The sequence below is a fragment of the Perca flavescens genome, chromosome 18 (genome assembly GCF_004354835.1).
Source record: "Perca flavescens isolate YP-PL-M2 chromosome 18, PFLA_1.0, whole genome shotgun sequence".
Taxonomy (NCBI): Eukaryota; Metazoa; Chordata; class Actinopteri; order Perciformes; family Percidae; genus Perca; species Perca flavescens.
The window spans coordinates 21,519,017-21,533,899 of NC_041348.1; the positions used below are offsets into that span (position 1 = coordinate 21,519,017).

Genomic DNA, 14,883 nt, shown 5'->3' on the forward strand with positions numbered 1-14,883 from the left:
GTAGGTTCTGTTTGGTTCTGCCGCTGCTAGAGCAGACGCTATTTGTTGTGGGTATCATAGCAAAGGTATCTGGTTTCCCTGGTTTTACAATTAGAAACAATTGATCGCAGCCTCAGCTCACAAGAGGGATGTAACTTGTGCAGTAGTGTCATGGTTATGATCTGGTGTTTTGGAGTATGTAAATATTTCCTGGTTCCAGAAAAAACAATTTCTCAAACCCAGTGTTTACTTTAAGAGAGTAAGACCAGCAGATGTAGACACACAGCTAATCATAAACTAAACAACTGTTTGCAGGGGAAATCCCATCTCTGTCCTGGTTTGTTTGCAGTGATAATGTCTTCATATTATCTACTCAATACAGGTCTCCTTTAAAAATGAAGTGGTCCTGAAGAATTTGTTTCCATCATGCAGAGCGGACATCACATACTGCACATGGACAATACATAAGCTTGTGCGTTATCAGTCTCTCTTCATGCCTGGTAGGATTACAAGTATATTATTTCCTTATGTTTACATTTTTTTCTCAGCCAATATTCAAAAGCGGTCAGTATTGCTGTAAGGTTTGCCTGTTTGATTTAGCTGGTTTAGGCTGGTGTGAAAGCCGTCAACTGGACTCTGGTGCGATTAACAACTCTGAGTCTCGGCTGTTGGTTTGTGGTGTGAAAGCTTAACTGAACATAACTTGTGAACTGCTAAGAAAGTGATCTCCTGATCTGTAGAAACAGCATATAGCCTATATTTATACAAGATCATTTTGTAAACATGGTAACACGTGCACCATATGCGTGGGGATTTTGAGAGTTAAAACAGAGATGAGTTGAGCTTGAGTACTGTTCCCTGTATTTTAGCAGTTCTACAAGAAAAAATGAGTGAAATTAGTGAAAGATCTACCACTACTTCCTCATGTAATATTATGGTACAAAATGCCTCGCCATTCATGATGTACAAGGTCAAAGTTACAGTCTCGAACAATAGTGCAGTTATTTCTTTGCAAGCTCTTTGTGACATCAGAGTATACAAAATGCATAATAAGAGTAAGTGACGTGTTGGATGTAAGGATGCCAATTTAGACTGTTTTTCCTGACAGATAGCCGACCCTCATTAACCAATCATTAACGGTTTACCGATAAGCGGGCAACTGAGTCCCAGTTCACCAGTTCGGGAGGATCAGACATACTTTCGGCAGGCAGCAGCGGACTTTTACCGGTCACGTGTCCACTTTTCTGGAACCACTTGCACCCACCAATCCTCATCAATATAGTGATCCACAGAGAGCCACAAACTTAGTAGAAAAAAGAGCTTAAAACAAAACTTGCTAGTGCAAAGTTAGTGCAAGCAAGTTAAATAGTCAGAAACAGATTATAGAGCCTATTTTTCTTTTACCACACAACAAACCTTTTCTAATTACTTTTTTTTTTTTACTGTTTAACTGATAGAAATAATTGGTCAAAATTCTTATTGTTGGTCAACGGTTAAACGGTTAATTATTAACATCCCTAGTTGCATGACCTGCTGATGATGAAAGATGAAAGAACTGTGTTCATGTTTCTTAATGGTTCTTGATTAGTTTGTAAAAAGTCAGTGTGAATACGAAACAGAACTCATAACCTTTTTTTTGTCTTTGTCTGGACCAACTGAACCGATCACAATCTGTTTTGGATTAAAACTAGAGTGACCAGCAGACACTACCATGTTTTTCTTATTTTCCTTATCCCCACTTTGATTTCTGTGTCTACGTGGCAGGAGCACACCCTCACCTTGTCACCATGACCGACTTCCCCTGACATATTGCTGCTGTTGGCATCATCTGAGGGCACTGGCGAGGGAATGGAGGGTGTAGGAGGAGCAGCGTGGAGGTTAATGACAGCTGAGCATGACATCTTATCAGTGCACAGGTCAGACAAAAAGGGCTATAAAACCACTGTGACCGGCTGATATGGACTGCATGACCTGAACTTTACCTGAACGGTCTTTATACGCACACAGAGGTCAATACGCCCTGCGGTTTATGAGGGAGCATATTGTGAAACAATAAGCTTCCTGGCTACTGTAGCTAGAAATAGAGACAGTGTTTGCTACAGGTCTAATGGTGCCGACGTGCTGAAGTGAATATAGGTGAAAAGATGACTCCTATGATGGGTTTCTATGGCGACAGATGTTCTTCAAAGACCCTAAGCTTTGATCAACAAAAAACTATACTCATTAATTATCCCAAGACACGCTCTCTAACCACCAAGGCGCTCACTACACTCACAGGTAAAACATGGGCGTAAGAGATATTAATCTGGGTGAGGTGTTGAATGAACGTCATTAAAAATGAGTTGAAAATAAAAGAAAATAGCAGGACATGTAGTGTCTGATTTACATCTAGTAACTACTAACCTGCAACCTTTTTACAAAGTGCTTGGAGAAAAACTAAATCTGCCTCAAATATTTTAAGAAAGCGCTAACGGCTGCAAGCTCAACAATTCTGGTGCGTCTCTAAAGGAAAGCCAGGTGTGCAGCTACAAAGCATCCATGTGATGACCAGGCAGACTCAGACTCCATAAATCATGTCACCTTTCACAGCAGCACAAAAAAGGAGAGGGGACGGTGCATTTAAAAGAAAAGGATTTCAACGTATTTAACACCCACCACAGCCCTCGCTTGGCCTTTGTACACCCACCTAGCTCTCCCATCTGCCATTCACAGAGGGCTTATGATGCTGCAATCTGAAAGACTGAGATTATATGAAGAGAGGGTCGGAAACACAGCGAGGGAGGGTGGGGCTGAAGGGTGAAGACTGGAGGCAGCGAGAGAAAGAGGGAGGTGGAAGGATTTAAAAAAAAAAAAAAGTGCTCAATGTGAATCTAGAATATTACCCAATTCTCTGCTGCCTGTTTTAAAGCTGAGGCTCAGGCGCAGTAGTAATCCATATAGCCCCGTAAAACAATAACACAGGAAGTAGATGGCAGTCTATTTTCAAGGTCAGTTCACATAGAAACTGTCAGGCTGAGGCAGTCGGATTTAGGGCCCAGACACACCAACACGACCGATCAAACGCTTCATGTCTTCTATCAAACTGTCGGACACACCAAAGACTACAGTTGACGTCTAACCAACATCTGATGTACATCTACGTTAAGTGCCTGCGCGGGAGGAAATAACTTGTCAGTAGTCTGTATGTATAACACAAAAAATAAAACCAAAACACCAAGCATCTCAGAAAGATGCAAAACAAAATACAAAAACCATCCAACCATTTTTATGCCAGCGTGAATCGAGCGAAACTGTCTTCTTCTGCTTGTAGAACAACAAAAGAAGAGGCGGATGCAAAAAATAAGAAGACACCTCGTTAAATGGGAGAAGTCACAGATTTGCAAAGCTGAACAGCCAGTCAGGGAGCTCTCATACAGAGAGCCTCCAGTCTGCCTGCTGCAGATTCAACATGCTGAATCACCGATAAGAGCTGACACTCTGCTTGTTGTCACGGCCCTTACACTGCATGTGAGGTCTGAGGATTCTCTTTTGTGCATATTTTCTGATCACACCATTAATTCTATCATAATGGTGTAACAACAATTTAAGGGGATCCAGGGGTGAGACACACTTTACAAAACGTATGCCATACTACGATATTATGATATCCAAAATCTAAGACTATATCTAGTCTCATATCACGATATCGATATAATATGGATATATTGCCCAGCTCTAATTCACAATTGGTTCAACAATGTAGGTTCTTAGTTTGATTTGTGCCTTTCCAAGGAATCTCAATTAACTATTAAAATCGCCCTCTAAAATTTCAACGTTTTGACTAGAGGTGTTGAAATTAATAAAATAATCGATGCATTACATCGCGGACATGGATGATGCTGCATCGATGCAGTGGCCCACCATGGCCGCGGCATAAACATTGAGATGAAAAATAACATTCTCATTAGCCTAGCTAACCCGTTTCTCTCTCTCACACACTTTTTTTTTTTTTCCCCCTCTCGGTGTGTGTGTGTGGGTGTTTTTTGGGTGGGTAGGTGTGTGACCACAGTGGTTAAATAGGGTTTGAGTAAGTTTTACATTGAAACTGCTGTAAGGAGGAATCATTTTGCGTAGCTGGCGTGTTTTAAGTGGAAACTGATAGAGAAACTGGTAAAGGGGTAGTTGTGTGTAATATTATTTGAAGAAATATTGCAGTTAGCATATTTGAAGGGTGTGATTTAGGTTATGTTTACGGCTAAATGTTATTTGTACTTTTAAGTTATTGTTCAGTAAACAATACCTTTTTTGTTAAAGAGTTGTCTGGGGTCAGTTATTCCAATACAGCACAATAGATTTGCTGATTAAAAGTAGGGTGGTATATGACTAATCCAAAATAGGTAAACCCTCGTGGTAGCAACTTTAAAGTAATGAACCCAAACACTTCATCATTCCAGTCTGAAGTTACGTATTGCAGCTTGGGCATTTACTTGACAATGCAAGTTTGTCAAATCAAATATCCTATATGGCTTTAATAGAAAAATTTATTTTGAAGCATCGTGATGCATCGAGATATCGAATCGAAGACCTGATAATCGTAAGATCAGTGAAGATTCACACCTCTAGTTTTGACCACAAATGAACTAGTGCATCCTCTGCTCGTCTAATTACAGACTTAATGAGTCCTTATCTTTAGCCCAAGTGGGCAGAGAAGCCTCGAGGAGGAGGAGGAGGAGGAAGCAAGCCAGGGTTCACATATCATTTTTTACTTTGCCTGATCATACCCTCCACTGAGAGGTGAACACACACACGTGAGCTGTGTCAGGAGGTTGTGGAGGGGCGAAAGACAACATTAAGGGTCAACCTGATGATTGCTGCTTGAGTCTGGACACATCCCTTTATGATCTACCCTGTCAAAACAATGCACAGGGCCACATCTTGAACAGAGGACAATAAGAATGGGGGAAATGCATTTGCTTTGCATTAGAGCATTTATATTCTTAACTACAGAATACAGGATGGTGATTATGTTTTTTTGGTAACTTTGATTAACCAAAACGTCTTTGCACGTCTTGCACACACAATCTCTATCACATTCAAGCACTGGCAGTAGAAAAAGGTTGTCAAATCTGCCAAAACAGACGGTTAAAACTGTACAAATAAAACAATATAAGGCGTGACAAATATTTTCATTATTAATTTAATCTGCATATTTCCTCGATAAAGAGCTTTTTCTGTAATTGCCATTATAAATTACCAAAGCCCAAGATCTTCAAATTACTTAATTTACTACACTCCAAAACCATCATATATTTAGTTAACCATCATATATGAAAGAATTAGTGGTGGGTGGATGAACCTCAAGTTCCCCTTTGATATATAACTGAATGCTGCTAAAGTGTTTCACATGAACAGTATGGAGTCTCAAAGTCTCTGTGTACCAAACCTAAATCAATAGTAGCTACAAGTGACCTGTGATGCGACTTTCTCTGTTAATATAGATTCCTTTGATGGGAAATACGAAAAGGAAGACAAAAGCAAACAGCACCTGTTTTGTCACTAAAACGATACAGTATATAAGCAATAATGGCCTGAAAGTACCAATACTAAAAGTTTAAAACGCTTAAACAATACTACTAAAATTATGTTGCACTTATTTCATGATGTAATGTGGTACATTCTCATGTGATGCAGTTTCTTTGCATGTTGGCTGCATAATACATTTGCATAGTAAAAACGGTTCTGGTGTTTCACTCTCATGTGAAAACTAGGTGAGCACAAACCAGGTGAATGTTATGACCAACGTTTTTTTCTTACCTGTAGTGGACATGTGTGACTGTAGGAGGTCTGTAGCCAAAGATCCAGGTCTGGATGTCCATGGGTCTTGCTTTGGGGTAAGCTATGGTCACATCTATTACCCATTGCAGGCCTTTACGTTTATTACCTGTCAAGTAAAAAAACACAAATAAGGAAGTTAGGACACATTTGAAAAGGTAGGGGGCTACACTAGAAAATGCTCAAACTTCTCCCAGAAGTTTGGGTATGACATACTTAATAATCCAAACAGTGAAATCTTTGTTATCTCCCCACAATCAACAAGGACCTTAGGTCAAGAACGCACAGCAGCCCCACAGCTGTTAGAGATTCAACAGCAGTGTTTCCGTTCACATATTTGTATGCGCATTTTGACAAGCTGAATGAAAACGACAAAAATTTGATAAAGCTTCAATTGTGCAAACATGTTTTTACGCTCGCTTGTTTTTTTTTTTTTTTTTTTTTTTTTACCTCTGTTGAAAAAGATTGATGGGCTGAATGGGATATGGAAAAGCTTTTGTCAAAGAAGTTCTTCTGACGTAGACATTTACATTTGACTCAAAGGACAGCTGTGTCCGCTGTCTACTTCTAAAACACAATACTTTATTAATCTCCCACTGGGGAAATTCCTGTGCTACAGCAGCTCAAAAGAAAAACATTACACACATCAGAATAACACAAATACACATTAAATAGACATAGGAGAAAAAATATATAGAAAGTATCATAAGAAATAGAAAAAAAAATAGAATTAGTTATAATAACAACAGTAATAATACAAACACATTTACACTACAGTATAAACACCCTTTCGGATATTTCCATAGCGTGTCTTCGTCTTCAGACAGCATGAAACATGGCCAATACTCGCGGACATGAAAGAACAACTAAAACTTGCTGAACCAAATTCCTGATGGAAAGGCACCTCATTTGAGTTTCTTTTTTTGCGACATTTCAAAAGTTTGCTTAGAATTCGCTTGACAACTGAATGGAAACATGGCTAATGGCACTTCAATGAACCCTGGTCATCCAGATTAAGAACATTATGTCCAACTACCAGGTGTCTCTGGAGATTTTTATATTATGCAGCCAAATGAAGGCTGGCGACCTGCCATACTGGTGGAAAACAAAAAAAGTCTGACTAGCTAAAGTCCCAACTTGACAGAATTTGGCTGGCAGCTACAGTTATGAGTCACAGTAAAATAAACCTTTTCACCTCAAAAGCTAATCCTTTAGAATCATGTTATTTTACCAATAAATGACCACAAAAAGTCCTCAAAAAACTTCAGAATGAAAGGCTAGTGAACCCTCCATTCACGGCAGGGTAAGACAGAGTAGACGTCAGGTGGAAGAAGTGAAGAATGAAATGTGACTAGGCGGCGAAGGTTGATGGGAGAGGGAATGCTAAACACGTGATAAATATTTGTCAGCTGTGAGGGAGCATGTGTGCGAGTATTTATGTACATTATGCAGGGTCAGCTCTGTGCTCACCTGCATGTAACTGCAAATAAGAAAAAATATAATGAAAGGATGTATTTTCTCTACATTAAACCTCTCGTCTGTTCTTTGCAGGACTGAAGTTGACTCAAACATGACCTATAGTCTTATAGTATAGTCAATGTTTGTCACTACCAGAAGTGTGGAGAAACAAAAAGAGCTGATCCACTACCACAACAACTGTTGACCTATATTTCCCCCTGCGTCTAGCATTAGAGCTAGGCTATTCTAAACACATGCCAGACCTGTCTTTGTACCGGATGTGCAGATATGAAACAACCTTAACACCTGACTGGGTTTTGACAGCAATGAAGCGCATTAACTAAAACGCTGGCATGTTCCTTTAAGATGAACAAGCTTGTCTAATGTAAAGGAGAAAACACCAGCAGCTTCAGTTGGCACGGACAGATCTAAAATGAGGTTGATGTCAAACAGTGCATATTTGACTGCTTGACTAATGTTACAGGCTGCTGTTGCTGAGAAGAGAGCACTTCCCTCTCTGAGCACACTGGCTTCTTTATGTGAGGTCACACATACTGCGCCTGTGTGACAAAGTGAAGCAACATTTTTACAACTGATCAGTCATGTTAACAATACGCCCTTGTCAGAGTCAACAGCAGTAAAACAAGAAATGTTGCCAACAAGTATTAATTTTGACCTTTTTACATGCATACCATAAAAAAAGTGGGGTGAGCAGGTTAAGAGTGTGTCAAAGTTCCTTCCTCTCAACAGACAATGGTACCCATAGTAACCAACGAAATGCCATTTTCAGTCTTTTGAACACTAGTTTTATGGAATACTTTTGACTATGGAGTTTGGCAATATAGCGCTATAAAGCATATGACAATATAATTGTCAACCGCAATAGATTTTGCCATGCAGTTTATACTTCATGCCTTTGATAACTGTGGGTGTATTAAGCCTTTGTTGTAAATCAATCAGCATGGCTGCTTTATGACAATAATGGATTTTTATTGGATCTTTTGCTTCGGCATTTAAATTTGATATTCTGGTTTTATTTTTGTTCCCATTTATAGTTTCCTAATTGTTACTATATCACAATACAATGCTAACCAAGCTAGATGTCTGAGGCTAATGTGTTGTTAATACAACATTCTAAGTAACTGTTAATTACGGTTTGCTAACCGTTGTGTATTTTACTCTTTTTCCTTGAGGACTCCATGTTTATGCCCACTAGATTAAATAGTAGTTATACATCTTATGGGGACTTAATGTTGATCTTTCACTGGTGATAATTTTCTTCCTGACATGAAGCACAATATAACTACATTGAAATTTAGTTTACACTTGTGTGGATCCAGTTTCCTCGTCACTATACAAATGAATTGCTACAATGCCTTTAATCTAGCTCTGGTTTACAATATCTTGTCTTTTTCTGATTTGTAATCACTAAAACTGATTTCCTGTTTTCATGGTTTCTCAATTGCTTCTAGTAAAGAATTAAAAGGCCTACTTTTCTTCAACCTTTTCTGATTAGTGTGTTTAGCATGCTGCATAGCCAGGGTAGAACACACCACCATGAAAGTCCTTTACTAATGGCACACCTCTGTGTACTTAGAATTGTGAAACCACTAAAATGCTAACCCCAGATAAAGCAAAAAAAGAAAAGAAAGAGGAGATTAAGGAGATGAACACCACTGCTATCCCTGTGTGGGTAATTGGAGCTAGATGTCGGTCCAAGTGTGCTGAACATCGTCAGCCATCGTCTCCTGCAAGTGGCCGGCCGGCGGCCATAGGACGGGGCCCTGAGCCAAGGTATCGCTGGTGCCCTGTGACAAACAATACTGTAATAACAGTGACAGCAGATATCTGGTTCTCTATCAGGCCACTCTGCAGGCCAATTACAACACTTGAAACCCACACATGTCCCCTCCCACTGAGTAAAACGTGGGGGGAAAAAACTGCCTCTGATTGGTCGGTGTTATCAAACACAATTACGTTTGGAGTTTCATTCCCAACCTAAATGACTCACAGCTGAGAACTTTGCATACCTGCCAACAGTAAACACATAAACCTTATCAGGTTCTGCAGGCTGTAAACTACACTGGGGACCAGTGACCCATGTGCCTCGTATCTGAGCAGTGTACTGTAGCCCGGGTGACACTGCATGGCTAATACACAACGGCACACACGTTTACATCAAACCCTGTTTTCTCCAAGTGGCCCATTTGTCTCTGAGTGAGTCAGCAAGCTCTGGGCACCTCCGCAGAGCATCAGGGAGGGTCAGAACTGTATACACAAACACACACACACACACACACACACACACACACACACACACACACACACACACACACACACACACACACACTTTCTTGCCCTAGGTTTTAATGCCATTAGCTAGATACAAGTGGAAGGAAGAGCCCTACTCCAACAACCAGCTTCCCCTCCTCCTGAGCTGCTGGAACAGAGGACAGGGCACAGGGAGATAAAGAAAGAACTGGGATATGAACTGGAACTACACTAGACAAAAGAAAGGAAAAGTATGACCCAAAATAAATGTCTAAAACCCTAAAATGTTTAAAAATCCCCTTCCTGCCAGAGGTTATAAACAAAACGCCTGCTGTTGTCAGTGTTTGTCGACACTGATGAGACGTTTAAAGACTTTGTGCTAAATCTGCAGAAAACAAAAACTTGCACATACAGCATTTCATTTAGCACATAAATAAAGCAGTGCTCGTCTTTATCAAACTTTTACGACGGCTGATTAAGAGATCCTCCTCCTTCGGTTTGACGGAGTCCTGCAGAGGGATAGACAGACAGCCTCATGCAGTTAGTGCTGAGGCTGTCGGACACAGAGCTGTGTTAGCAAACTTGTGAAAGGCTAAAGTCCCTGAGCAACATTCTCAATAATTCTGTCCCAAAGTCTCTCCAAATTACTATTAAGACAGCACACCCTTAAAATGGATTTTGAACCAAAGCCAGGAGAGTCCGCTGGGTAAACTGAGTGTGTAGTGTGCTCGGGCATGGGGGACTCATTGCATCTGTACGTTTATAGCCGCTTTAACGCTGTGCTTTTTACTGGGGACGGTTCCAAGAAGCCAGTTTACTGTGTTATCTGGATCATTTTGCTTAGTAAACCATGAGCATCTGTGGTAGAAAAACTGGTGCTCCAATAAGGAGAAGAAAGTGGATCACCTTCACTGCAAACAAAGACTAGGGTATAATATCTGAATCTATCTAAAGACAATATGGACATAGAGACCGTAGCGTAAGAAATGTACACCCCAGTTGGTCCCCATGCTTTGTTGAGGTTTGTTTTTTCCTTGTCGTTTGTAAGATATCTTTAAATTGTTGCAAATAAAACCAAGTGTCCAAAAAAAAACAGCTGATTGTTGCGCACCATTTTCTCGCTTTCTCTCTCTTCATGGAGAAACAGCTGATCAACGATCTACTAGCATAAGTGTTACAGAGCTGTGTAGCATTGTAATCAAATATATGAATGAAAATAGGTTGAGTATAACTAATATTTACATATAGATTATTTACTATATTATACAGATCAGTCTCAGGTTGAAACTTGTAGCTCTGAAAGATAAGTTGCACAACTGAAGGTAATGTTTATGTATGTTTAATGTATGCCTTAGTTTGAGGTTATTGTATTTCAGAAAATGTTTTCTTTAAAAACAATGTAATATGGCACTTAAATGCACTTAATGTTTAGTTTTTTGAGAGATGATATTGTAAGCAATGTAGGCAATCAAAATGTTGCTTTTTCCAAAAATTAAACCAAACTATTGTATATTATTGCTCTTCAATAAAACAAAAGTATTTCTTATCTGATTACTCGATTAATCAATGGAATAATTGGTAGAATACTCGATTACTAAAATGATCGATAGCTGCAGCCCTACTCTCCTGAAAATAACCACTGTGGTTTCAAGGACCTTGATGCAACTCCTGGCACCTCTGTGCATGTCACCCCTTTCCTCTCCTGGGAATCTTTACCACCAGTCCCATTTCATTTAAAACAGGACTCCCAGAGAACAGTAGGACACAGAGGGGATTAATAAATGCTTCATGTTTGAAGCATGCTCCATCCCTGGCCTTCTAGCCAACGTAAGATCACATTTGATCAAGACCTACAGTATACACAGTTCACAGAGACTAAAGTAAAGCATTCAATCAATATGAAAACAACTCCAAAGAACACCTCCAAATTCAATTCCAACTTTGGTTGTCATCACAAAAGGCCTAATACAATATACTCAAAACCCATTTAACATTTCAAATAAATTGCTGTCAAAATATTGTTTTCACACATTTCAAAACATTTCACCTCACAGCAAAGAGAGCAGCAGCTCTCCTTCTGAAGTGTGTTTGCATGTAGTTTTGTCTCATTTGAAGAGGCGATATGACCCATGGGAGATGTACATAAGACTGAAAACCAAAAAGGAGGCATTCTGGGCTGACCACTTCAAACAATGTCTATATATTGTTTTTGTTTTTCGAAATGATGGAATTTATTTATAGCTATTCAAAGCCTTAAAAAACGTGACTGAAGGTTAATTTTGCGGGAAGAGAGGCACCCTTGTGGGCTTGGGATTTAAGGCACAATTGGAATAAAGAACAGCTGAGGACATTTGTTGCACTTCATTCCCATTAAGTGACAGTGAACTGAAATTCCCTCCGGGAGTTCCTGAGATATCGTGTTCACAAGAATGGGATGGACAGACAACCCCGAAAACACAATGCCTCTGGCCAGAAAAAAGGAAAGAAATCAAGGTCATAAAACCCAGGACTAATTAGAACAAACTTTATAGATCCAAAGAGATCCCACAGACGTTCCAGTAAAAGGATCTGGGAAACATACAAATGCCACAGAGAAAAGTGTATGTGCTAGTTACCTGTCTGGTTAGGAGTCCCAGTCTCGCTGCCCACGCTGCCATTCTCCTGCTGGGCTGACAGGGTTTTCAGGATAACGTGGGTGGCCCCGATACGAGGCAATGTGACGTGGGTCAGGTGGGGGAGAGAACGCTTCTTGGCAAACAACTGGCTGGTTTCCCGCCGCTTGCGCAGGAAGCCACCCTCTGGGAACAGCACTATCCACTTCCTGTCACGGCTGTGGTAGTATTTCTCTAGGTGATCTTTCAGGTAGATCAGCTGCTTGTCTCTGTGAGCTTTACCCTGTGGGAACAAAGGAAATATGTTAAGAAAATAAACAATGCGAGCATCATGGGTTTCAAAAAAAAATGTAGAGTTTCCCAAAAGGGGCTGCTAAAACTAGGTGACTACATTCAAAACAAGTGCATTTAACTCAAATAGTTAGCTTTCTTTATTTCCCCTAAGGAAACAAAATGATTGAGGCTAAATGCTAAAGTTCATTAACCTAACAAGGTAGATGGTTTTTGTGAGCATACAAACAAATGAAAACCAATCACAGGTTAGATGCAGAAACACTAAAGCACCCAGAGCAACATTAAAAGCACTACTCAAATGGATGCAAAACATGATGGCCTTTACAACGTTAAGAGCATTAGCAGTAACGGGACAAAGCGGAATTGATTTTTAGTTTGGCCCGGTCAAAAGCCATTTTAAATGCATTAGCATAGCTGAGCTGGTCTTTGTATGTGTCACGTGAGCACACATGCAGCTGTTTGTAGTGAAAGTGCTTACAATACAATTAAAAAGGCTAAATAAATATAACTATTTTGCCAAAACAACAAACAAGGATTTTGTAGCTGCAGCTACAAAGTCTCTGATTCACAGAGAGAGGGAATAGGCATTCAAAAACCTATACATGACCGTGAGACTGTTTCTGTGGTTTACTGCGGCTACAGGAGCCACATGAATTGTGGAAATGTACTCCACAATGTTGCCGTTTGAGTCAGACTGTCTATATAGTGAGGAAGAGGAGAGTACCTCTCCTGCTTTCCCAATGTCAGAATAATATCTTTTTATTTTTTTGTACAAATAAATAATGTTTTGCATTTGGAGTTGGATTTGACTGAATCATCAGATGGTTTATCTATAGCTGAAGGTCTTTAATAATTGGCCACTTGTCTCTAAAGTGAGCAACCTGCTTAGCGTCGCCTCAGCTAGGCTCCCACATGCTTTCGTCAATTAGAACCAAAGATATGCACTCAGTTACCACTTTATTATTAGGTACACCAAGTTAAAACTAATGCAGTCATTGAAATAACAGCCCTGCTATAAATCTTGGTAAACCTTCATGGAGGTGTGAATGTTTAGCTTTTGTTGAAACTGTTATTTTGGAGGCTGCAGTGTGTGGTGCTTTTGAATTGTATTTAGTTATATACTAAGGGGTGTTTTGCCACTGATTGATATAAATGGTGTCGATGAAATATAACATCTATCAGTATAAAAGGTATACAATTCAACAGCAGCACAGACTGCAGCCTCCAAAATCACCATGAAGTTGAATCAACACCTCCAACAAAACATTACACATTCTATAAAGGTATGATATCTTTACAGTTGTATTAGACTGCATTATGTTTTAGCTAGGTGTACCAATAAACTGGCAACTATACACATAGATGTAAACATATAAAAGGTTGCACAGTGCTCATGCAATAGACAGAGGTCAGGGGTAATCATAGTGAAAGAATTTAAATAAGGGTGTTCAATTTCATAAGCAAGTGTCCCAGGTAACATTATACATTGGTTGTAAATATACTTCAAATTTACATTTAACAAATTTTATGTACTTTATTTGAATAACCCCGTGTCTAGACCGAAAGCATGTCCAGACACGTTTTTTTACTTGCATGTCTCACGCAACAGATACGCTCTCATTTTCATCCACGTAGCTGTCTGCACTGGCTCCGTGTAGGCTAGCGTTAATGTGAGGTTGATGGTGATTAAACCTACTTCTTTCCTGCATTACTACAATTTATTACATATTTTATGGTTTTATTATTATTTTATCATATTATCTATTTTTTTATTATCTGACCTTGTTCTTAGATTATATTGTTTCTGCTAGCATGGCGGGTCATTAATTGTTTGTGTAATTCCTTATTTTAAAGCGTTTTGAATATTTTTTTGTATAAGGAGCAAGCAAAGCCATACTTTCACATCTGTCCTTGTCTCTTCATCAAAGCTGCTAATCCTAACTAAAATTAAATCTCATCCCTAGAACTTCCTTTCCCCAAAACTTATGTTTCTAGGCTCCAACATGCGTGTTTGTAACTGTGCTCGACCACCACAACTTCTAGTTATCAGATGTGCAAACTTGTACGTTCAAATATGGACTTGCACTTCGTATTACCTTACTTGCTAGTCTGACTCGACTCCAGTCCAGATTTTGTATAAATAAGTGGCTGAAATGTGACCAGAAATCGTCAACAGCTGCTAGTGCCTGAATTATTTGAGTGTGTTCAGAATATAAGCATTTTATGGCTTTGTACATCCTTAAAATAAAAAAAAATAAAAACATGAAACACTATTAAGGCATGTCTCTAATTTAAGGTTGAGTTTTAGAAGTTAAGAACACCAACGCTATCAAGGAAAAAAAGTCCAATTACAGCCCTGTACCACAAGTTAGTGTGCTACGGCCATCAAAGACTGCTGTGTTTTGCTGTGCATAATGATGTTAGAGACACGTCTGCCAGCCTGAATGGACAGTAGAGG

General features: G+C 39.5%; 1 protein-coding gene across 1 annotated transcript in view; it reads right to left on the reverse strand.

Moving 5' to 3' along the window:
* Positions 1-14,883, reverse strand: part of lpgat1 (lysophosphatidylglycerol acyltransferase 1) — a 51,173-nt gene that overhangs the window by 11,434 nt on the left and 24,856 nt on the right. The window contains exons 5-6 of the mRNA XM_028604539.1: positions 12,135-12,414; positions 5,773-5,899 (exon numbers count right to left, since the gene is read on the reverse strand). Of these exons, the coding sequence (XP_028460340.1) occupies positions 5,773-5,899; positions 12,135-12,414 (407 nt within the window). The remainder of the gene's footprint in view (positions 1-5,772; positions 5,900-12,134; positions 12,415-14,883) is intronic.